This window comes from Gasterosteus aculeatus, chromosome 21 (assembly GCF_964276395.1).
Source record: "Gasterosteus aculeatus chromosome 21, fGasAcu3.hap1.1, whole genome shotgun sequence".
NCBI lineage: Eukaryota > Metazoa > Chordata > Actinopteri > Perciformes > Gasterosteidae > Gasterosteus > Gasterosteus aculeatus.
The window spans coordinates 1822528-1848433 of record NC_135708.1 but is presented as its reverse complement, the minus strand read 5'-3'; the positions used below and the strand labels follow the sequence as shown (position 1 = coordinate 1848433).

Here is a 25906-nt window from a genome sequence, read left to right as displayed (position 1 = left end):
CTCACAAACGCGCTGATCAAGAGTCGTGATTCTTGTCCCTCATGCGTCAGGCTTCATTCAGTGATTGAAACTGAATGTTTCACAGTACCGACATTAGGGCTGCAACTAACGATTATTTTGGTAATCGACTATTTTTCCGATTAATCGACTAATCTAATGATTATTTCCCCCCCCAAAGAAATATTGACTTCAATGTAGAAATTTGAATTCAGATGTATTTGAGTAACAAGTTGTGTAAACATCATTATAAATAAACAAAATAGTAATACAAATTAAAGTGCAAATATGCTTTTAAAAGTAAAGTGCAAATAAAGTTTTAAAAGTAACTCAAAATAACAATCAAGCCTCTGCAAGTGCAAAATAACTCTAACATTCAAAGTCCAAAACAAAAAAAAATCCATCCTTCCCGACAATTAAAGTGCAAGTAAGGGTTTAAAAGTAAATCCAAATGACTTCAGGGGAACACACCATTCATACACGTTTCAAATTGTAATGTAACAGGTGAGCATATTGAGATGCTCTGGACTGAGGCTGGCTCTCTTCTTGGAGGCGATGTTCCCAGCTGCTGAGAAGAGCCGCTCAGAGGGAGTAGACGTAGCTGGAATGCACAAGAATGATTTGGCTAGTGATGCCAGAGCTGGAAACCTTGCCTCATTCTCCCCCCTCCACCCTGGCTGCCACACCCTCCTCCAGCCACTGAACATTTGACTGTTATTGCATATCCATTTCTTACTGTTCATTATGCATAACTATTTCTTACTGTTCATATCTATCAATTCACTTAATACACTTTACATGTGCACATACTCTGAACTTTTTGCTACTTTGCACTTCTGGTTGGATGTTAAACTGCATTTTGTTGCCTCGGTACTTGTACCCTGTGCAATGACAATAAAGTTGAATCTAATCTAATCTCATTCGACTTCCACCAAGACAGGAGACTTTCTGTCTTTGACAGAGGCTGCTCTCCAAAATACATCAGCACCTCATCACGGATCTTTTGGTTGTGCGCGTCCTCTTCACTGTCGTCATTGTCACAGTCTGTGGAGTCTGATCCAAGCAGTGAATCCAGTACTGAAACAGTCCTCCTATTTGGAGATCCCTTTTCAGCTGATGCTGTGGCATCTTGGTTCCCAGTACTCCTATCCATGTGCTGTAGTGCCAGAGCTTGTACCTTGTTTTGAACACTGAACATCTCCTCTGCTGTCAGGAATTTCAGTTGTAGAAATCGTGGGTCAAGTGCGGCTGCAATGATCTGTTTGCTCTGTTTGTCATCGGTGAAGGTGACCTCTCCTGACCACCGTGCAGTGGTTTCCTTTGAAGCAGCTGCCTGGAAGGCCTGCACAGGTCTCATAAGAAGTGTGGGTGGACTTCAGAAGCCCTTTGACCAGAGGAGGCAGTGCAGAGACTGTCACATAACTCTCACCACTCAAGTACACAGTGGCACATTCAAAGGCCTGGAGAGCTTGGGCCAGTTCTTCGAGAAGGGTCCACTGATCGCTTTTGAGGTCCAGGTATTGTTTCCCTCTCTGTGTGGCCGGGTCAGAAAGGGCTGCAGTGACTGGCCACCTCTGTTCCAGTAGCCGACTAATCATGTGATAGGTGCTGTTCCACCTGGTACTGACATCTTGGACAAGTTTGTGTTCAGGAGTCCCCATGTTTTTGCTTCAATTTTAGGTTGCTTGCAGCCAGTTCACTTCTTTTAAAGTGCTCAACGAGACTTCTTGAAGCTCCAAGTGCTTTGCTGATCTGTGGGTTTTATTACTAATTGCGAAGTGTGGCCTGAGCAGCGGACAGACACCCACCCATTTTTTTCGTGCAAGATGTTTGCAGCCAGCACAACATTGGAGCCATTGTCATGAACTACCGCCACGATTTTGCTTGTAGGGATCTCAAATCGTTCCACAGCCTGCTCAACCCATGCAGCAATGTTGGGTCCAGTGTGCCTCTCTTCAAGTGGCATGGTGGTGAGGCAGAAGCTAGTGAGCTCCCAGCCATCACTTATAAATTGACATGTGATGCCGAGATATGCCTCTGTGGCAACACTGGTCCAAGCATCAGTTGTGAGGGCAATCTTGTTCTCAGTTGCTTTCAGAGCATCTTTAACCTTGGCAAGTGAAGTTTCATACTTTTGCTCCATGAGCTTTGTAAAATGAGTTCTGGAAGGTAAGGTGTAACCTGGATGAAATGTGTTGACCATCTGCATAAAGCCCTCATCCTCTACCATTGATAGAGGTCTCATGTCATTGACAAGCATGTTGAGGATGCTCTCCGTCAAGACTCCTGCCATCTGAGGGACGCATGAGCGCCTCTTCAGGACAAACTCGTCCACGCGCCTTTGCTTAGTGCTAAAAGAGAAAGAGAAACCCCCACAAAGCTTTAATTATCACGTTGTAGGCTATAGTATCACAGTTTTGTATAATGCTAGAGTAGATCTCTCGTAATTGTGTTGATATGAAATCATGCGTTGCCGTGGTGCTGGAATGAAATGCTAATTTCATTTTGCAGATTTTTACTCAAATACTTTTTTATTTTGTTTGCTGGTAAAATATTCCCAGACTTTTGCAGCTCTCGGTCGAGCTCTGTTCCGCCGTGATTCAAAATCGTTCTTCTTCTTTGCCTTGGTGTAAGTATGTCTATGCCTTGGTGCATATAGACAATGTAAGCCATACTGCCCCCTGCACTTACGGTAGTGCATTGCAATGCTGAATGAAAATTACCGGCAGCTCTGACATAAAATATATGACACGAAAGTGTTATCTTGATGGACAGTGTCCTTAGACCAACCCAAACACAGTGTCCTACAAGTAGCAGCAAGAGGGTCCATTTCAGAGTGGCAGTAGTCTTTGTACTGGAAGCTTCAGCTGGTGGAAGCAGGTGGAGGAAGTGGAGAAGTTGCTCTCCACCACGCTGATATCCAGCTGGTGTCTGGGGAGCACATTCCATCCTATCCACAACCGTAGGAGTTTCCCAAGGATGCTGACAGATGCTAAACAGAAAAGACAATATTTACTTTACTGCAGAGAAGGACTTTAATTGGGGAAAAAGGTTCATTTCTGCTTTGAGATGTTCAGACTTCATAGTTAAAAAGAAAAGTAGAGTATCCGCTAAATAACCTATGGAGACCTTTCAAAAGGTTCTATTCATTTACATTCTCAATAAATGAGCGAAGGAATCCTGTGGTCCGACATGTATCCTCCAAAGAGACGTCACTGTCTTCGTCGTCATCCTGTGTTGGACACTTTATCTTCTCCAAGACCATCTGACAGATTGATTTTATACTAAGAGTTGACACTTGTTTCCAAACAAGAGAATTGAAAGCACAATATAACAGCGGAAAGGTAATTGAGACATTTTCAATTATAATAATACAACTTTTATTCAATTAGGACATTGTTGTTATTTTAAATAAGCATAGTGGAGTCGTCGTGGCGCAGGGGGGTAGAGCGGGTGTGCTGGGAACCGCAAGGTTGGTGGTTCGAGTCCCGGCTGCCCCATTACTGAAAAGACTCTCCGACCCAGGACTTGACTTTCAACTTTGGCAACTCCGTGTTAACGCCCACTTTGACTGCAGGAACCTCGGCGTGACACTCGACAGCCGACTCTCCCTGACTCCCAAGATCACTGACAACACCATCCTGTAGATACGCTCTACAACATCAGGAGAACACGTCCTCTTCTCACTCAGAAGGTACTGATTCAGGCTCTTGTTATCTCCCTCCTGGACTACTGTAACTCTCTCCTGCAGGTCTCCTGCTACCACCATTCCACCTCTGCAGCTCATCCACAATGCAGCAGCTCCACTGCTCTTTAACCTTCCTAAGTTCTCCCTCACTCCTCCACTGCTCCGCTCTCTTCACTGGTACCAGTGGCCCATCCAGTTCTAAACATAGTGCTCACGTACCGTGCTGTGAATGGATGGAGTCCAGCTTACATCCAGGACCTGGTCCAACCCGACATCCCGACCCGCACTCTCCGCTCTGCATGTGATAAACTGCTTGTTCCTCCTCACTGAGAGCAAAACACTCGACTAGATCTCCACTCTTTGCTGTCCTGCTCCTAAATGGTGGAAGGAGGTCTCTGAAGACATCAGGACCACAGAGAGCCTTCACATCTTCAGACTAAAGACACACGTCTTCAGACTCTACCTCCACTAACACACTAACTAACTGTAGCACTTACATTGTACTTATAATGGTTCTTATCTACAGCAAGTTGTAAAGCGGCTTATTTGATGAAATTGCACTTTGTTCTTCTGGGTTTGTGTCCTTATGGTTGAAACGCTCTTATTTTAGGTGGCTTTGGATAAAAGCGTCTGCTAAATGACCTGTAATGTAACAGTGGAGGTTTTTACACAGTAACACTTTAATTGGTTTCCTTCCTTTTAGGCAGCAATTACTGTCAGTTCATTTCTATGAAACACAACTTGCAAAGACTTCAGGACAACCATGTCTGAGCAGTACTTGCTTATGCAGTGATGTAGGTTTAACTTAAAGGGAGGAAACCAGTGATCAAAAGCTGAATGTGATTATTTCCCTGCAACGCGTTTCAGATCCCAAAAGGTTCCTGTTTATTGTAAGTAACTTCACTTTAACCAAAGTCTGCATGAGAGTAGAAAACTTATGTCATTTCTGAGAAAGTCACTAGTGTGAGTTCACGGGGTCACTGACCTGTGGTGTGCGCTGTACATCACATGCTCTTGGAAAGAGGAGGGGAATTGTGTCTTTCCTCTCAGGTAGCAAAGGCCAGATCAGCGTCTCTTTTAAGCCCCTTCGTAACTGTTTAACCCGTCTTGAGCTTCTTCCAAGTACCTGCAAAGCATTTGCATTACGAAAAGGAAAGCCGCCTTACTAATCTTTAACTACTTAACTAGCGCGAAACAATCAACTCATCAACATCTGTGTGCAGCACAAAAAAGACACAATGTGAACATTGTGAGTCTGAACTTCAACGCTCATTTGTCTGTCTGGTTGAAATGATCTGTTAAAGTAGAGATGAGAATACTCACTGCGTGGAGCATCAGCTTGTCCAGCAGCATCTTCTGTTCTCACATGTGACTTGAGGCAAATCCCAAGACAGTGACAACTCATTAGTATTGTTCTTTCCTTCAGATGACAATTCTTCTGTACCCTCCAGCTAATAAGGACCATTAGAATAGATTGTCTCATTTCTCAAGATTTGCATTATATTCAGAATCTATACAATAAATTGCGATAGAACAACTTGTCAATAACCTTCAATTACACGGCTGACAACAGCCTGAGATCTTAAACCACATTTAAAATAATCTCATTTCTCGTCACATCCTCAAAAAAGCCATTTTACTTAATTATCAGTCACTATAATTAGATGCTTTAAATATTGCTTCAGCACGCTGGTTTAAATGAGCAAACAGTGTGATTTTAGTGTTATATATCTGACATCAGGTATTACTTGCCCCAAATCGGTATCATTCCAATCTTTCTGTAAAAATGTACATTACCACTTTGACTGTCTTGCGGATATCGAGGTCAGCACAGTCCTTGATATTTTCATCATGACTTCTTCTGGGCTTCCACCAAAGAGCACATGCAGAACAGCTGGGCTGAGTCCTCAAGGCCCGGCCCATCATGGAGGAACGAATGAGCAATCATTCAGCCAGCAGCAACAAAGAAGTCACTCTCCAAAAGGCACCGCGAGGTGGAGGAATCAGGTGATCTTGTTCACCCTCAGAAAGAAGAGCTCCTCCTGGTACTTAAATGAGAAGAGAAAAGGAGCATCGAAAAGGGCAGAATGATTCAGTTGATTCAGCACCTGTTTGGGCATCTACATGCCACCTTGCATGATTCAGTCATATGATTGTAGCCAAGTGCATGCAGGGAACGATAAGCACGCCATTCATCACTAATGATGTTTGATCCTATCCTGACATGATGTGCATTCAGTGGCACAAGGTCCTCTTCTTTCTACAAGGCGCAGCACCGGCTTCGCTCTCTTGCTCCTCTGCTGCTGCACACCAAGCACGCCGAAGACCCATTTCCGTCTTCTCCATGCCACCCATTCTTCCTCTCCCATACTGTTAAAAAACAATGCAAAGAAACGTAAACAGCTCATGTGGTGTATTGACCAACTACATGATGACGTATGATGAACTAAATGTAAGAAATCAATGTATTTTTACTTTTTACAGTGTCATCATATACAAACTACATGATAACGACAAAGGTTGTTTAGTTTTTCATATATGAAAAACCATATGAGAATACTTATACATGCAGACTGAAAGTAGACTGAGAGCGAAAGCTTTATGGTACAAGAAACCAAAAACATTCATTTTAATGAAAAGGTCTGCAGACCTTCCTTAGTTTTGTGCCCATCTTGGAGAGGGTTGCAGCAATATCGTCCTCCACCATATCAACCTGTCTGAGACGAAGGCCCTGTGCAAATCTATAGAATACGTCACACACACATCATCCTGCTAAACTCACTTATCTGTCCTCTTCCTTCTCTTTCCGCTTCTTTTCCCGCTACTGAGCTTTTACTTTGAAGGCAGACAGTAAAACACACATACACACCCACACACCGACACACACACACACCCACACACACACACACACAGACAAGACCGGGGGTCGTTGACGATGACGGTGAGGGAGATCATTCCTGAAGGAGCCGTGTCGCATTTGCAGGTCAGACACCGCCATGTTGTACAATGACCGAGCTGTTCTGGAGAACTACCACGTCAGTGCTGCATATCGCCTTCTACAGCACAGTGATGACATGAACATTTTGTCTAATCTCTCCAAAGACGAGTGGAGGTAAGAGAAGAGCGCTGCAGCTGAAGGGACGTCCTTTTTTACCGCTGTTTCCATTCAATGACTTCAAATAATAATTCACTGTACAATACAACCCCCAGATTACAGTGCAAGTCATTGCTTCTAAAATACTGCCTCCTACTGGTGCTTAGAGGGAGCTACAGCTGATGATACCAGGGAGAAACACGTCACCTTATTTTACAGTCAAGCAGAATCAAATGACTCTCATTTTAGGGACAAGTTGAGTAGTTTGGGGCAGAGTTGCATCGATCTGGCACTGCATTGCTGCAGAAATATAGAAGTGACAGCAACAGGATGAAAGCATCTCAGTCTCCTCTGATTAAACTTTCCCCAAGCTTCATCTCAGATTCCTTCTGTAGGGAGCATGAATGTTTTACTGCCTGCCCTCTTTCAACGGGATGAAAAGCCACCTGCAGCAACATGAGGCGTGAGTGTTTCACGTCTGGGTCCGTCCCGCCTCATGCTGCCAGTCACTCCAATCCTTCACAATGCTGAAACTATCAAACCATGATTGTTTCTGCTTTACAACCCTTCACGCGCCGCGTCCACTGACTGGACTGGACTTGCAGGCCCGAAAAAGCAAAGGCCTCGTCCCTGCTACTGCACACTGCTGACATCAGCCACCCTGCCAAACGCTGGGACCTCCATCATCGCTGGACCACATCCCTTCTGGAGGAGTTCTTTAGACAGGTGACCGCTTTGAATCAATGAGCGGCCTTTTCATTTATGCAGTACTCCACATGGCTCTGCACTAGTGACGAATAAGAAGAAGACAAAGTCTGGACCTAGTTTGTTTTCAGAGTCCATGTCTGAGTTTCCCTGGTTCCTGTCGCCGGTTTTGCCCCTTTTTTGCTTTTGGAATTTTTGACCATTAATTAGTGATGGCAAAGTGAAGCTTTATGAAGCAGTGAAGCTTTCCAGCCAATCGTATCGTAAAAAGGTTCATTCATTCAATGCATCGCAAACTCTATGATGACGTCTGCTGTTGAAAACTTGTAGTGCAAATGTATCGAACAGCCCACCAGTATATTTTGGCCCAATCTCTGATTATGAAAAGTTCAACCAATAAATCATCTAATAAACACATGGATTCCTATATGAATAAAACCATTGTTTTCAGGTTTGAATTGTGTCCTTGTTTGTGTATTTCAATTCTCTGTACATTAACAAGAAGTGGAACACACACTTATCTATGTCTTTCTGCACCTTTGTGCATGTATGTTTGTGATCATACTAGCAATATAATTAATAGAAGATATATAATATATATAGATGGATATATAATATATATAATAGAAGATTATATATATATATATTTTTTATATATATATATTTTATATATAAAATAAAAAATATTTTATATATATATATATAGCATGTAAGCAATACAATTTAAAATATCAGCAAGTGCTTCCTACTGTGCAGTTCATAGATGTGGGTACACATGTTTGTGTTTGATTCAATATTTTAGCGGTTCTTCACTCTGTGGAATGTTTGATTCAGCCAAATATCTGGTGGTCTCCACAATAAAAATAAACATCCATAATTACACAATACAAATGACAGACTTTGTCTGCCTATTACAAACCTTGTTAGAGGAAATCAAATTGAAGTGCTGCCACATCTCGGAGCGACCTCTCTTTGCCACAGGTTCCATTGTAAATTTGCTAATACTACTACAACAACACTGACTTTGACTGTATCAAACAGACAAGCCCCAACCCTGTTTCGCGCCCATTTGAATCAATTTGAAGCGGTCACGTGACTGTGCGCCGGAACGAAGCTTCGGACGTCACTGATCACGTGATCAGCAGCAAACGAACCGAGCACCGATACTTTTGCTTCGCCTGAACTGGTTCATATTTCGACACAAGCTTCGAAGCAGGAGGGTCGGAGGTAACAACACTACCATTAATGTCTCTTTGTTTTTTGAAACTCTGCGTTTGAGTCCTGCCTTTCCCGCCATCCTGACAGAATGACGCGACCTTTCAAGGACTCAGCAGAGTTTGTTCCCCAGAACCAGTTGTGGGGAACTCGTGGGAGAACGCCTGCTGGCTTCCTGGCAGACGCAGTCGGCTCTCCTAGCGTCCCGGGAAGGTGTTCGGGTCGCCGTTCTCGCCGCCCGTCATGCCAAGCTTAGCCTAACCAGAAATGACTTTGACATTAATGACCAACAGTACCTACAGATTAGTGGAGCAGCCATGGCAAGAAATTTGCCCCAGCCTATGCAGATATTTACATGGCCACTTGGGAAGAATCCATTCTCCCTTTGTGCGCCAAACGTCCCAGTCATTACTACAGCTATTTGGATGAAGTCTGGGTCTGGCCTCACTCAGGAAAGGAGTTTGACTTCTTCCTCCAGACCTTCAATTCACACCACCCGGTCATTAAACTTACAGCCGTCACCAACTAATGGGAGCTTTTTGGACTTTTTTACTTCAAGGGGCCCAACTTCTCATTGTCTCCCTTTAAATGAAAGTGTTTTTTTTTAAACTAACAGATTCACACTTATTGCTATATCGCACCGGTAACCATCACCCTCACGACTTCATTCTGAAGTCCCAATTATTCTCAGCCTGACCGCCCTCTGATGCATTACACCAAGAGACCCAGCTACTCCCGGATGGTCAGGTCAAAGGTCAATGAGATGCGGCCCATTGATGCCAGGGGGAAAGCTAGGAGACTGCAGCGCATCTCTCTGCGTCGCCGGAAATGAGCCCATGGTATAAAGTCCTCAATCCAACGGGTCTCCTTCATTTCAAACACGTATCCTTAACTGTTTCTGCATTACCCACTTTGTTCTGCTGACGTCCCTCTCCTTTTTTCCCTTTTGGAGACCCGATACTCTTAAATGACTTCATCATTTCCTTATGTGTTTTTGGTTTTATTATTTAAATGTACACTGATGAAATTAACGTATAATACTGTACATATTATTCTGTATATAGTAGGCTTTCCTATTGTTTTTCCTATTCAGTAATATTCTCATTTTGTGTCACTGCTGAATCTTCTCTCCTGATATTATCTGAAATCATCTTGTCTAAATAACTCATTACAATGTTAACATTGAGTATTTTGTGGTTATATGATAATCAAATGTTTACATCTGATCTCCATCAGTTTACTGTAAAGATCCTGTAGTTGTACACAATGTGTCAGAAAACAGCTGGCTCTGCTAATTGTATTTAAAAACTGTGATGTGATTTATTATGTAGAGAGAGAATGTAGAATAGGAGATGATAACAAGAACTGTGCCAGTGGGCCTCCAGCAAAGTGCCTGTGACAGAGCCAGTGATGAGGTGGCGTGACAGGAAATCAGCTACGCTCATCAACGGCCTCACATGTGGATATCAGGACAGCATGAAGCCTGTAGAGCTAAACACACATATCTACCCACTACAGCTGTGGTCAAACGCTTACATACACTTGTAAAGAACATGATGTCATGGCTCTCCTTGAGTTTCCCCTTATTCCTACAAGTCTGATTTTCCTCTGAAAGAAGAATCTGTTCCAATCACTCTGTCACAACAACATTCATGAGGTTTGGTTCTTTTAGGACTTAATTATGGGTTAACAGAGAACATGACAGAATCTGCTGGGTCATAAATATACATACAGCAGTGATAATATTTGGTCACATGTCCTTTGGCCATTTTCACTTCAATTAGGTGCTTTTGGTGGCCGTCCACAAGCTTCTCGTTGAATCTTTGACCGCTCCTCTGGACAACAGAATTGGTGCTGTTCAGTTAAATGTGATGGACTCTGACATGGACTTGTTTCTTCAGCATTGTTCACATCCACCAGCACCAGATCCATTGGCAGCATAATACTACCACCACCGTGCTTGGCGGTGGACATGGGGGGTATTCCAGAAAGGAGGTTCAACAAACTCTGAGTCTATCCCTGAACTCCGAGTTGACTTACTCTGAGTATCCGCTTCCAGAACAGCTGATCTGCGTTAGTTCATTCATTTTTTGGTTTCGTCTGACCACAGAACTTTCCTCCAGAAGGTCTCATCTTGGTCCACGTGATCAGCAGCAAACTTCAGTCGAGCCTTAAGGTGCCGCTTTTGGAGCAAGAGCTTCCTTCCTGCACGGCAGCCTCTCAGTCCATGGAGATGCCAAACACGACTGTGGACATGGACACTGTGTTCCAGCAGCTTCTACTTCTTGGCAGATCTGCATTTTGGTGGTTCTCTGTTGACTCTTCCCCCTCCTGACCAATGTTCTCTCAGCAGCAGGTGATAGCTTGTGTTTTCTTCCTGATGGTGACAAAACAGCGTCGTGCACTTTATACTTACAAACTACTGTTTGCACTGTTGCTCTTGGGACCTGCAGCTGCTTTGAAATGGCTCCAAGTCACTTTCCAGACTTGTTCAAGTCAATGATTCGCTTTGTCAGATCCATGCTTAGCTCCTTTGACTTTCCCATTGTAGCGTTTGTGGGCGTTTGTATCCAATGAGCTCTATTTAAATGCCTCAGAGTCACCAGCTGTAGTCACTCATAAGCACTCACAAGAGGTTAAGAGGCCATGAAGCTCATTGCATTGACACAACGTTCTAAGGCACCAAAATTGCTAATTCATGTTGCTGTATGTATATTTTACACCCAGCAGATTTGATCACTTTTATTTATATATATATTTCTGTCCAACACACACTTTCAATACTCCACTTTGTGAGGAGATAAACTCCACCCTGTTATCAAATGTGTGCTTGTGCTTTGTGTGTTTTTGTTGGTGACTTAAGTGTGATATTTGGTGCAGAATGAAAGGTTCAAGTTGCACCTGAAGTAGCGAGCTCAGTAGTTTGTGTTGTTGTGAGACGGCTCTGCGTGAAGGTTAATAAGGTTAATAAAGCAACTTATTCATTACTCATTTCTTTATTTACTCACTTCCTTCTTCAACATGCTGCACCACCAATGTTTCCTCTGTGCTATTGACACAGCAACAGGGCTGTAGAATAAATACAGATATTATGGAGGAAATAGTACAAAAGTCAATAGTACAGCATCTTTAAAAAGGATCAGAGTATTTCATGTCAAAAGAAATAATACTGCGTGTTGAAAGCATCTTTATTTGATGGCCTGTTTAAACATGTACAGTTGTTTCCAATAAAAGTCATTTATTAACATTAGAGCCAAACAATTCTATTTCTGTTAAAGTAACACATGGAGTAAATGTTGTAAATGACATTATAGGGAATAAAAACACAAGTAACGCATATTCAATATTTCCTTGAGAGGTTTGCTGAACCATTAAAAAGCTTCTTGTTCAAAACAAACCTGATTATGTGAAATTAGATTTGATTTCACTCAACAGATTTAGAAAGATTTGAAGTTAAAATGGGCTCAAAAAGAATTACACATTCATATTTTCCTTCTTCACCTTGTTTTTATTATTGCTGATGAAGCGCACACACACATAAGGACACATTGTCTCATATGGGGGGACAGATGAAAGAGCGTCTTATAAAATGTCTTCTTGAACACATAAAGATGAAGATTAAAGCCTAATTAGGAGCCAATATCTAAATGATCATCTATTGATTGAAGGAGCACAGCAGCATTAAGCTGAGCTCTTTCACACTTCCATCTGAGTCCCAGAGAGCTGTGGACCCCCCAGAGTCCAGACCAGCTCAGGTACCCCTCACCTGCTCCACCTGCATCTACACCCACATGAACCACCATCAGCTGTACAGACTGAACTATGTGGTGAGCAGAGAAAAAGGTTCTCCACCAGGAGGATACTCTCCCTCCTGTAGAGGACACGGAGACACTGAGGAACCATAAGACCAGAACCTGAACCCAGGATGAAGAGGTTCAGTGAATGTGGTGCTGAAGGTGTGGAGGTGGATCAGTGTGTCAGAGGAGACGCTGTAGAAGGACAGAGAGCCAGCAGGACAGTCCACATACACTGCTACTCTACCAGAGGAGGAAGAGGAGGAGGAGGTGATGCGTGTTACTGTCTCATTGTGACGGACACAGTAACCTTTATCAGAGCATCTCAGACTCCAGGAGTGATCATTGAATCCAAACAAACAGTCTCTACTGTCTCCTTTCCTCCTGATTCCTCTGTAACTCACTGATACATTAACGTATCCTCTCCACTCGACCTCCCAGTAACAGCGACCAGTCAGACCAGTTCTACACAGCAGCTGACAGGAGTCAAATCTGTCTGGATGATCAGGATATGACTGATCCTCCTCCACACATGTCACCTTCCTGTTGTTGTCAGACAGTTTGAGGTGTTTGTTTACTGTGTTTGTGTCGATTGTGAGTTCACAGGAATCTGACGAGAGAACAAGACACAATACAGCTGCAGTTATCAATCATGTGTTCATCTACTGACACGTTGATAATGACATCACAGAGGTGAATGAGTGATGTCACAGTGTGAAGATGGTTGAATCTTCATGAATCAAAGCACACTTACACTTCCTCAGACCTGGTCTCAACCATCGGACTCCATCAGGCTCCACCCTGAAAGGAGGAGGGGGGTCAGAGCAGCATGGAGACATGGACATTACATCACTCTCACACACAGCTTTGTCCTTCATGTCCACGTGGACTTTAGACTTTCTATCCCCTTTCTTCAGTGTGGAAATGGGCTTCTATAGTTGTGTGAATGCATCACTCCAGCCAATCCAAAGACGGGGTTTGTAACCAATCAGGTGTAGAGACCATGGTGACTGGCTCTGCCCCCTTACTGTCAAAAAGAACAACAGCGAGCGCGAGAAGAGACTGTCCTCGCGTGCAGTTCACGTTCAGCGAGCAAATAAATATATCATTCAAACAATGAATAAATATCTCTCGTGAGACAGACTTTTGCTCGCGGATGTTTGATTTACGCGCTCATCAGTCGGAGGACGTACACGTTGTCCCATTGATCAGGTTGCAGTGTCTCCCCGTTGTACTACTTCATGGGGGGGCACCCCTGTTATAATGATGGAAACACTGAACTGGCTTCGGTCGCTTATCAAAACATCGGCCAAATAACCCGTTTTTCAGACTTTATGAGCAAATACAGAATCCATTTGTGTTCATTTCTAAACCCGCATAAAGACACACATCACTTCATTTAAGGCGCTGCGCTACTTGCAAGTCGCTGTGTTGTGGCAGATTCTCTATAAAGGTAGAAAACAACAAACTCATGGTCATGAAGGTCCTCATGTAACGTTACATGGAATCTGCATGAGGAGGAGGAGGAGGGTCCATGTCGCTAAATACCAACTGAGATCGGCTTGTGGCTTCTGACAAAGGATCCTTCCACCGACCACTTTTCACACCCGCCGTCGCTCTGATCTGCAGGCGCATGGCGGAGAAAACCAATCGGGTGTCTGGATGCTAAATGTTTATACTTCTGTTGGGCCTCCACCCTGCTAATGAACCTCACCACGTGTTTCTTCACTGAGGACAAAGGAAAAACACAAACATATAGGGGTCCCCCGTGGCCTGATAACAGGACCCCTGCAGCTCTCCAGACCCCCTTGGCCATAAAAAGAGGACGTACGAAAGAACACCGAGCGCTCCCATTGGCCGAGGACTGTGACATTTATTTATGGACCTCAAGTTCATAAGAAGAGATTGCGCCAAAGGATCGATCTCTTTCGCCTGACTTCCCGTTAGTGACAGATCGAGTCAACACAACGTTGTTTGGTTTCTTTTCTTTCCCTCCAATTCCCAAGTTTCAGTCTTAATCTCGCTGGACGAACTCAAGACTCGCGCTCCACTACGTCCCGCTTCCTTTTCCCTTTTGATTTCATTCCTGTTGACTCCAGAGGACCGGAGAGACAGCTGCTCTCTGACCCCCCGCCGCCTCTGTTCCCAACGAGAAGTTCGGACCCCACGGCCGAAATCGCCTTCATCCACTGAGTTTCACTACGTGAAGCTCAACTGTCCTCAGTCAGCTGGAAGCTGATGACCAACGCCCATCAAACAGTAAGACTGGTTTTCTGGGCAGACTAATTTAGCGTGTTGATATGAACTTGATGTTTATTTGATTTGTTCAGTCATAACGATACGATAGAGTCCGGATCAACAAATCCGCTACCTTTGATTTATGTTTGAATGTGTACCTGCAAATGTCGTAATGTCCCCTGTTGATCTGATGCTGTGATACGTTTGCTGTAAGAGAGTGAAAGCGCCAACTGTGTTACGCTGTTGAATGATGTCTCATGGTCAGAATAGTTCCTTATTTTCTTTTCTTTTCCCGGGTCTCCGCCGTGAGATCCGTTTGCCTGTGGTTTAATTTCGTATCGCCAGCCACATCGTTGGTTCTGTAACTGCACACACATGGATCCGACCATCCTGATTCACGTTGCTGATCTACGTTCCGCTGGTCGCGGGACAGAATCTCCTCGCGCCGCGTCTAAGTATCCCCCCCCTCCTTCGTCCAAGCCGTAGTCCCTAGCAACAGATAGCGTTGCCATAGCAGTGCAACTGTCGTCTTCCTCGTTGCTTTAATACAGGGGTGTCCAAAGTTCGGCCCGCGGGCCAACTGCGCATGACGTTAGAGTTAAAACACTCAACGAAGCCCCATTATTAATGAACATGGCTGAAATCCAGTCATCATATTCGACAAGCCGAAATTGTATTGGGGCGCTCGCTCCTTTTGCTTGACGCACGCTCCCGATCTTGAATCTAGAATCGATTGCTCTTCCTTGGGTTGCCGGATGTTGCGGTTCAAATTTTTTTGCATTGAATTTTTGCATTGAATTTTTTTGCATTGAATTGTTCTTGCATTGAATTTTTTGCGTTTGAATTTTTTGCAGTTGAATATTTTAACGTTAAAAAACATTCAGATACATGATTTCAATGCATAAATATTCAGTGCTAGAAATTCAATCACCTTTTTCTTTCAAAATCCGATGACACAGATTCACTTCCATAGAAGTGTGTCTGTTTGATAGCCGACTGTCACCTGTAGCTTCAAAAAGTCCACTCTTATCATCCAGGGAACCGTCTCTCAGTGCAAAGCACCAAAAGCAGGTGAAGCTGATCTCCTTTAAAAAAACAAACGTTCTTCCTGTGATGATCCATCAAGACGCTTTGAACAGATTGTTTCTCTGACTGTTTGTCTCTTAATAATAATGTCTGGACTAAAGGACAAACACACACTGGAGGCAAAGGACCAGCATCTAAACATCCAAAGTGTTGTTTGAGTTGTTAAGAGGCCACAAACCTGCAGCATGACCACGTTGACTCATATCAACCCACCATGATGCCGTCAACATGTTAGACAAAGCTCCAGAGAAACAAGGCTTTCATCACCTTCCTCCCTGTTCAGGCTCATCCTGGCTACTGATCCTCACTACTTCTGTCTGTGTTGATGGTCTCATGTGGGACACAAACAGTTTGATGAGTCTCTGGTAGTTTGAGGTCAGCTTGGTGTGTCAGGGTCTTTAACCAGGCTGACAGTGGGACAGAGAAAAGGTTTCCAGCTCTACCTCCTCTACCAGACTGATGGTCTATAGCTGCAGCCTCTTCATACCTGAGAGTCTCCAGTCTCCAGTGAGGATCCTCCAGTCCAGCAGACAGCAGCTTCACTCCTGAGTCTCCTGGATGATTGTAGCTCAGGTCCAGCTCTCTTATATGGGAGGGGTTGGAGCTCAGAGCTGAGGCCAGAGAAGCACAGCCTTCCTCTGTGATCAGACAGCCTGACAGCCTGCAGACACACAGAATAAGACACATGTCACATGATCTGAGGGAGCTGTGAGGGCTGGAAGGTCACTGCAGTACTGAGATCCTATCAGGTACAGAGGGGTCACATTAACATGGTTACTGACTGGTTTCCAGTCACAATTAAACACCCACTAATGTACATCAACAATCTGATAACATTACTACTAATCTATAATGTAAATTATTTACATTGTATTGAAAATAAACATTTTATGGAAATATTTGGAAAATACATCCATCCATCCATCCATCCATTGTCAAACCGCTTATCCTGCACACAGGGTCGCGGGGGGGCTGGAGTCCATCCCAGCCAACTCCGGGCGACAGACAGGGTACACCCTGGATTGGTCACCAGCCAATCGCAAGGCTAACACAGAGAAACACAACCATTCACACTCACATTCACACATCTATGGGCAATTTAAAGTCCCCAATTAACCTGATCCCCAAAGCATGGCTTTGGACTGTGGGAGGAAGCTGGAGAACCCAGAGAGAACCCACGCAGACACGGGGAAATCATGCAGACTCCACACAGAAAGGCCACTGGGCGGAATCGAACCCAGGACCTTCTTGCTGTGAGGCGACAGTGCTAACCACCGCACCACGGTGCCGGAAAATACATCCATCCATCCATCCATTGTCAAACCGCTCATCCTGCACACAGGGTCGCGGGGGGGCTGGAGTCCATCCCAGCCAACTTCGGGCGATAGACAGGGTACATCCTGGATTGGTCGCCAGCCAATCGCAGGGCTACACAGAGACACACAACCATTCACTCTCACATTGACACATCTACGGGCAATTTAAAGTCCCCAATTAACCTGATCCCCAGAGCATGTCTTTGGACTGTGGGAGGAAGCTGGAGAACCCAGAGAGAGCCGGAAAATACATATTTGATTTAAATCATGGAAGCAGAAAGAATCTTATGAAAGTCAGAAATGTACCATTGATGTAAATAAAGACACCCAGTGGACATTAATTGAATCCTGACCCGAGAGTCTCCAGTTCACAGTGTGGACTCTTCAATCCAGCAGACAGCAGCTTCACTCCTGAATCCTGCAGGTGGTTGTTATTCAGATCCAGCTCTCTGAGACTAGAGGACTGGGAGCTGAGAACTGAGGACAGAGCGTCACAGCTTCTCTCTGAGAGGTTACAGCCACTCAGTCTGAAGAGACAACAATCAACAAGAAAAATAACATTGCTGTTAAAATGAAATCCTATTTCATATAAAACCAGTTAAGTGTTTATACAAGTACTAGTGTAGACTAGACTATTAAAAAGGGAAAGTGACTAAAAAGGATCTTTATTTTCTAATTTAATGTCAGTTACCATCTACACCTTAAATGAGCAACCATCACACTCCAAGCAGATTGTCACTGAAGTTTCCCATTTTCCTCAATGAACCATATTAAAATAACATCACACAGCATGATTAAGAGGAATAATAGAACGACCCATTGATGATTTATCGTGAGCCAACATTGTGTTTTAATTACCTCGTATCAAATGAGTTGGTTTGATAAGGATCAAATGATGTGATGGAAACATAAACAGATTTTTGTCACTAGTTTAGTCTGTTAGATTAGATCTTATGGCTCCATAGATAAGGTTCATCTTCTGGTGAAAAAATGTTTTTATGAAGTCTGAAATCCTGATGAACAATGATGATGTACATGGTGTGGAGTAGATAGTTTAAGACAGTGATTCCCAAAGTGTGGGCCGCGAGAGGTCATTTACAGTAAATGAATAAAAAGTTTTTAATTTTCAATTTTGAAAAGTTTGAAATTAATATAAAAATATTTATGATGCGGCACATTAGTTATGTGAAACATTAGTTGATGAGGCACAAACAATTTAAACGGACAGATTAATAAAATAATAAGTGCTCTCGCTGGAAACGGCTGCTCTTGTCCGCCTGTCGTTGTTAAACAAACGGGGCGCCCTCTTCCAGTATTAAAGTAAATATACCGCATTGTCCGCACTCCAAGGCGCACTTAAAAGCCTTTAATTTCCTCACAAAACGACAGTGCCATATAATCCGGAGCGCTTTGTATATATGGATCAATTGGTTAATCGGTTGATCCATACTGGTCGTACACGGCGCTCAAGGCGCTCTGCCAAACATGCCAAAGCTCGTCTTCGACTGCGAGATGCTGAGCGGCGCTCAAGCGCGTGAGATATGGAGCTTGTTTCAGGGTACGTCGGAAAAACAAAGCTGTTGTTCTCTCCGAGCACTTCATGAGATTAAAGAGCGAGAGACGGCGCCCTTTTCTCTACAGTAGCTGAACCATCTTAACGGGAAACATAAGTTATTCTAAAAGCAGCCGAAGATTTAAGGCGTGGATGGCAAGGGGGGCGGTGGGACCGGACGCACCTCGCAGCATTGATCGGACCCTGAAAGCACCGTCTCCACCAGTGCGGTGCGGAAATGGGCTTCTATAGTTGTGTGAATGCATCACTCAAACCAATCCAAAGACGGGGTTTGTAACCAATCAGGTGTAAAGACCATGGTGACTGGCTCCACCCCCTTACTGTCAAAAAGAACAACAGCGAGCGCGTAGAAAACTCCTTCGAGCGCGAGCAGAGATTCTCCTCGCTTCAAGTTCACGTTTCGCAAGCGAGCAAATATCTCGCGCGAGACAGACTTTTGCCTGCGGATCTTTGATTTACACGCGCGCATCAACCTGATTTGCCCCCTGTCTCCTAACCAAAGTCTTACCCTAGTAACCTCTGCCCGTTCGACCATCTGCCCTCTTGACTCAATCACATCTTCTACAATCTATCGCACCTGACCTTCTTCCTTTCCTCACCTGTCTCATCAACAATGCTCTGTTATCTGGCTGTTTTCCCAATTCTCGGAAGGAGGCAAGAGTCAACCCCTTCCTGAAGAAACCTACCCTCAAAGCTTCCGAAGAAAACAACTACAGACCGGTCTCTCTTCTTCCCTTTTTCTCCAAAACTCTTGATCGTGCGATCTTTAACCAACTCTCCTCCCATCCATAACAACCTCCTTGACCCCCACCAGTCAGCCTTCAAGGCCATTCCACAGAGACTGCTCTCCTTGCTGTCTCAGAGCAACTTCACACTGCTAGAGCCGCCTCTCTCTCCTCTTTCCTCGTCCTTCTGGACCTCTCTGCTGCATTTAACAGTCAACCACCAGATCCTTATTTCCTCCCTTCAGGAACTTGGTATCTCAGGCTCTGCTCTCTCCCTTCTCTCGTCCTACCTCGACGGCCGAACCTACCGGGTAGCCTGGCGAGGATCTGTGTCGGAACCTTGTCCTCTTACTACGGGAGTTCCTCAGGGTTCCGTCCTGGGTCCCCTTTTCTTCTCGCTCTACACCAACTCTCTCGGCACTGTCATTCGCTCGCATGGCTTCTCCTACCACAGCTATGCTGATGACACCAACTAATCCTCTCCTTCCCTCACTCAGATCTCTGCCTGTCTGACTGACATCTCTCAGTGGATGTCCGCCCACCACCTGAAAATCAACCCGACAAGACAGAACTACTTCTCTTTCCAGGAAAAGACTCTCCGACCCAGGACTTGACTGTCAACTTTAGCAACTCTGTGTTAACGCCCACTGTAACAGGTTGGTCCTCTGGGGGATCTTGGAATGACGAGCACGAGGCAGTCGGGTCCATTGTAAATGTTTTTATTTATTGGTTCACACCAAAAACGCCACCGGCTCCAGCCTCCTCGCCTCGCTCTCCTGCTGTCGCCGGATCTCTCCTACTGAACAGAATATTGATTGCTGATTAACATCAGCTGAGGCCAATTGCCTCGCCCAGCACCGTTTCCTGAACCACTCCCTTTTCAGTCCCCCCCTGCAGCCGAGCCAAACCACGCCCGCCACCACACCGACTTTAACTGCTAGGAATCTCGGCGTCACAATCGACAGGCAACTCTCCCGATCCTCCTCAATCCTGTAGATACACACTCTACAACATCAGGAGAATACGTCCTCTTCTCACTCCGAAGGCAGCACAGGTACTTATCCAGGCTCTTGTCATCTCCCACCTGGACTACTGTAACTCTCTCCTGCAGGTCTCCTGCTACCACCATTCCACCTCTGCAGCTCATCCAGAATACAGCAGCTCCACTGGTCTTTGAACTTCCTAAGTTCTCCCACACTACTCCACTCCTCCGCTCTCTTCACTGGCTACCGGTGGCTGCCCGCATCCAGTTTAAAAGATTGTTGCTCACGTATCATGCTGTGAATAGATGGGGTCCAGCTTACATCCAGGACATGGTCCAACCCGACATCCCGACCCACACTCTCTGCATCTGATAAACTGCTTGTTCCTCCTAACTGAGAGCAAAACACTCGACCACATCATCACTCTTTGCTGTCCTGCTCCTAAATGGTGGAAGGAGCTCTCTGAAGACATCAGGACCACAGAGAGCCTTCACATCTTCAGACTTAAGACACACCTCTTCAGACTCTACCTCCACTAACACACTAACTAACTGTACCACTTGCATTGTACTTATAACGTTACTCATCAATAGCAAATTATAAATTGGCTTATTTGAGGAAATTGCACGTTCTTGTTTCTTGTTCTTCCGGGTTTGTGTCCTTATGCTTGAAATGCACTTATTGTAAGTCACTTTGGATAAAAGCCTCAGCTAAGTGACATGTAATGTAATGTAAAGGTTTAGGTGGGCCGCAAAAGATTTTCAAATTGGGCCACGGCATTCTTGAGTTTGGGAACCGCTGGTTTAAGACATTCAGACAAACTAACTTAATCTAACCTGAGAGTCTCCAGGTGACATTGTGGACTCTTCAATCCAGCAGACAGCAGCTTCAGTCCTGAATCCTGCAGGTGGTTGTTAATCAGATCCAGCTCTCTCAGACTAGAGGACTGGGAGCTGAGAACTGAGGACAGAGTGTCACAGCTTCTCTCTGAGAGGTTACAGCCACTCAGTCTGAAGAGACAACAATCAACAAGAAAAATAACATTTGTATTCATATTAAATCCTGTGATGATGAGTTTGGACTAAAATACGATCAGTAAGAACATAAAAAAAAACACGTTCAGTGAAAGTGTTTACAATTATTTTTGTTCTACATAGGAGAAGGAGGTTTATTGTGATCTACTGTTAACAGGAATTACCGTGGTATTATTATCAGGATGAGGCAGGGATATTTATTGTTGTTTATTGGCTAAATTCAAAGTTAGGCTTCTCTATCCTCCTTCTGACTCCTTCCATAGAAAGAAAGAGAGAACAAAGTGAGTGTAAATGTGGAATGAATCTTCATCAAATCAGAAATAATCAACCATCACTCAGCAGATCATCACTGTAGAGACACACATTAAAATCTTCAGTCACTTCCCACCTGTGATTTTCATTCATTTATTATATGAAACAGGACATCATAAAGCCTGAATAACAGGAACAACTGGATGAACATGTGATGTTTTATCGTGAAAGAACATTGTGTTTCAGACGGTCTATTTTCAAGCTACTATGTAGTAAATATGTCTTGTCTACAAGGTTCTCATGATGTGATGGAAACACAGATATTAATTCACAAAAGAGACGTTTAGCCCCAAGTTTTGTCTCTAAGATTAGATCCTCTGGTTCCAGAGTTCCCTAGACGCATCATTGAAGACAAACTAACTTAATCTGACCTGAGCGTCTCCAGTTCACAGCGTGGACTCTTCAATCCAGCAGACAGCAGCTTCACTCCTGAATCCTGCAGGTGGTTGTTACTCAGATCCAGCTCTCTCAGACTAGAGGACTGGGAGCTGAGAACTGAGGACAGAGCGTCACAGCTTCTCTCTGAGAGGTTACAGCCACTCAGTCTGAAGAGAGGGATGAAGAAGAAGCAGTAAGTATAAAAGAAGGCAGCATATTTAAGTTCTGATGTATGAATCTAACTTTCTCTGTACTTACAGAACTTTGTTGGAAGCTTTGACCACTGGCAGCAGCCTCAGAAGACCCTCCTCTGAAGCAGAGTATTTCTTCAGGTCAAACACCTCCAGATCTTCTTCTGATGACAGTAAAATAAAGACCAGAGCCGACCACTGAGCAGGAGACAGTTTCTTTTTCGAGAGACGTCCTGATCTAAGGAACTGTTGGATCTCCTTCACTAGAGGAACATCATTCAGTTCATTCAGACAGTGGAACAGATTGATGCTTTTCTCTGGAGACACATCCTCACTGATCTTCTCCTTGATGTACTGGACTGTCTCCTGATTGGTCTGTGAGTGACTTCCTGTCTGTGTCAGCAGACCTCGTAGGAGAGTCTGATTGGTCTCCAGGGAAAGACCCAGGAGGAAGCGGAGGAACAAGTCCAGGTGTCCATTAGGACTCTGTAAGGCCTCGTCCACAGCTCTCTGATAGAGACACTTTGGTTCAGGTTCGTCTTTAGAGACATTAGACACCAGGGAGGTCGTTTGTTGTTCTGACAGCAGATTGACACCAGAGCTGAAGAAGGTCAGATGGACATGAAGAGCAGCCAGAAACTCCTGAACACTCAGATGGATGAAGCAGAAGACCATGTCCTGGTACAGTCCTCTCTCCTCTCTAAAGATCTGAGTGAACACTCCTGAGTACACTGAGGCTGCTCTGATATCGATGCCACACTCTGTCAGGTCGGATTCATAGAAGATCAGGTTGCCTTTCTGCAGCTGATCAAAGGCCAGTTTTCCCAGAGACTCGATCATCTTCCTGCTCTCTGGACTCCAGTGTGGATCCGTCTCAGCTCCTCCATCGTACTTGACCTTCTTCACTTTGGACTCAACCACCAGGAAGTGGATGTACATCTCAGTCAGGGTCTTGGGCAGCTCTCCTCCCTCTCTGGTCTTTAACACCTCCTCCAGAACTGTAGCAGTTATCCAGCAGAAGACTGGAATGTGGCACATGATGTGGAGGCTTCGTGAGGTCTTGATGTGAGAGATGATCCTGCTGGCCTGCTCCTCATCTCTGAACCTCTTCATGAAGTACTCCTCCTTCTGGGGGTCAGTGAACCCTCTGACCTCTGTCACCATGCCAACACACTCAGGAGGGATCTGATTGGCTGCTGCAGGTCGTGTGGTGATCCAGAGGCGAGCAGAGGGAAGCAGCTTCCCCCTGATGAGGTTTGTGAGGAGCACATCCACTGAGGCCGACTCTGTGACATGAGTCAGGATCTCATTGTTGTGGAAGTCCAGAGGAAGTCGACACTCATCCAGACCGTCAAAGATGAACACAACCTGGAACTCTTCAAACCTGCAGATTCCTGCTGCTCTGGTTTCACTGAAGAAGTGATGAACAAGTCCCACCAAGCTGAACTCCTTCTCTCTCAGCACATTCAGCTCTCTGAAGGTGAATGGAAATGTGAACTGTATGTCCTGGTGGTCTTTGTCTTCAGCCCAGTCCAGAGTGAACTTCTGTGTTAAGACTGTTTTCCCAATGCCAGCCACTCCCTTAGTCATCACGGTTCTGATTGGTTCCTCTCCTCCAGCTGAGGCTTTGAGGAGGTCTTCTTGTCTGATGGTTGTTTCTGGTCTGGCTGGTTTCCTGGATGCTGTTTCAATCTGTCTGACCTCATGCTCTTCATTGACCTCTGCAGTCCCTCCCTCTGTGATGTAGAGCTCTGTGTAGATCTCATTCAGAAGGGTTGGGTTTCCTGCTTTAGCGATCCCCTCAAACACACACTGGAACTTCCTCTTCAGGTTGGATTTGAGTTCACGCTGACAAACTGGAGCAAAAAGTCCTGAATGAAGACAACAAAGAAGATCAATGAGTCACAGAATAGATTTCAACGTGTCCTTTCCTCAGAGAATGACTATGAATATATTCTGTCCATCTCTTGAGACATTAGTGAAGGTCTCATGTATCAGCATGGTAAGTCTGTGGAGAAATCCTCTTACTGCTCTGCAGACGCTCAGCCAGCTCCTCCTGCTTCATTCTCCTCAGAAAGTGCACTGAGATCTTTACAAAGGCCTCTCTGCTCCTCCTCTGCTCTTCATCCAGCACCTCCTCATCCTCCATCTCTAAGCATTCTGGGTAATCTGAACTCAAAACCTTCTGGATCTTCTTCAGCTCGTTCTTCACAAAAATGAGGATGTTCTCCTCCAGCAGCTGGAACAGAACATTCTATGAATGACAACTAGAACATGGAAGCCACCATCAGGTCCATGTTGGACAGACGGACAATCCACTGGTCTACAAAGTGCAGCATGGAGATGATGGTGAACTGAGAGATTTTAAAGTAGTTGTACATGTACACACCATGGAGATGGAGTCCAGGTGTGTTTGATGCTGCTGGGCAGACGGACCTGTGGGAGCCTCTGAGCTCTCCTGGTCCTCTCTGTGGAGGAACATGAACCATCAGCTCACATGGTGTTTGGACCATCAACACCATTGCAACATTAGTTAAAGATACTGGCTTCTGTCATGATAGATCATGATGAAAACCAGATGCTGAAGACTGTCGATGATAACGGACGGTTTATTAGTTGAGTGACATTTAGTCATCAGTTTCATCTGGTTTTAGTTCTTACTGTGGGTCATAAAAACAACATCTGCAGACCTCTGCATCTGGTACAAAGTCCTATGGAACTACTCCAAACCTCTTTAGTCCGTCCGCTGTCCTCTAGAAGTCTCCTTAGATCTTCTCCAACTAGTCTTTGGACATTTTCACAGAGTCTACTGACTATATTTTGTCCAAACCTCTGCAAGGAGTCCAGAGACCACGTCGGCTGGTCCACAGAGTACTGAGTTTATTCCAATCACAAGTTCAGTTCCAGTCATCTGTCTCCAGAAACCTGCAGCTGTCTCCAGATGTGACCTCTGCTGATCCTGATGTGGAGGAACTAGCTCACATTGTGTTTACATCTGAGGATGTTTACAGTCAATGATTCACACATAAACTCACACAGACCAGTTAGATGATGGGTGTCTAACTCAAGGCCCAAATCTGGTCTACCAGAGCGCAGCCCGCTGGATGACTTTACTATTGTGAGAATTACAAAAAGACAGAAATTTCTTTTCTATAAAAGTAGCTGCTATTCCTAATCAGTCCACTGGGGGTCGCACTCTGTGAGTGAGCGCATGTGTTAGACCAGGGGGACCAGGGGCCTCATTTATAAAAGCTTGCGTAGGATTTGCTCCAAAAGTGGCATACGCATGAAACGTAGGACGTGCGTACGCACAGAAATATTCAGACTTATAAAACGTCCTACGCAGTTTTCCCTTAATATATCACAATCACTTCTAAATGCAGCGCAGCTTTTGCGGCTTTATGTCACGCCCATAGTTGCCCATACATAGTCTGTGGAACGCCCACAAATCAATATTCATCGATTGCGAAATCATGACAAACACTGAGAGGAAAACAAAGAAAATTCACTCAGTGTGAAGTGGAAATGATCATTGGGAGGTGAAAAGGAGAAGTAAGATGCTCTTTGGAGGACGCAG

At 44.7% G+C, this 25906-nt stretch overlaps 3 protein-coding genes across 4 annotated transcripts in view; all 3 read right to left on the bottom strand.

Annotated features, from left to right (window-relative positions):
• The window catches only part of LOC144390308 (NLR family CARD domain-containing protein 3-like), a 242478-nt gene that overhangs the window by 132104 nt on the left and 84468 nt on the right, over nt 1–25906 (bottom strand). The window lies entirely within an intron of this gene.
• The window catches only part of LOC144390277 (protein NLRC3-like), a 118571-nt gene that overhangs the window by 91438 nt on the left and 1227 nt on the right, over nt 1–25906 (bottom strand). The window contains exons 1-2 of one of the 2 annotated variants that reach the window (XM_078096757.1): nt 24719–24830; nt 24358–24568 (exon numbers count right to left, since the gene is read on the bottom strand). The exons of the other annotated variant lie outside the window; for it this stretch is intronic. Of the exons in view, the coding sequence (XP_077952883.1) occupies nt 24358–24568; nt 24719–24811 (304 nt within the window). The 5' untranslated portion in view covers nt 24812–24830. Of the gene's footprint in view, nt 1–24357; nt 24569–24718; nt 24831–25906 lie in introns of those variants that run through there. 2 annotated transcript variants of the gene reach the window in all.
• LOC144390455 (protein NLRC3-like) lies at nt 11874–24204 on the bottom strand (the record flags this gene model as incomplete). The annotated part of the gene is made up of 5 exons (XM_078096952.1): nt 11874–13103; nt 13248–13294; nt 16305–16478; nt 22132–22305; nt 22397–24204. Coding segments are annotated over 5 exons (2787 nt in total), but the record flags the coding sequence as incomplete, so codon positions are not given.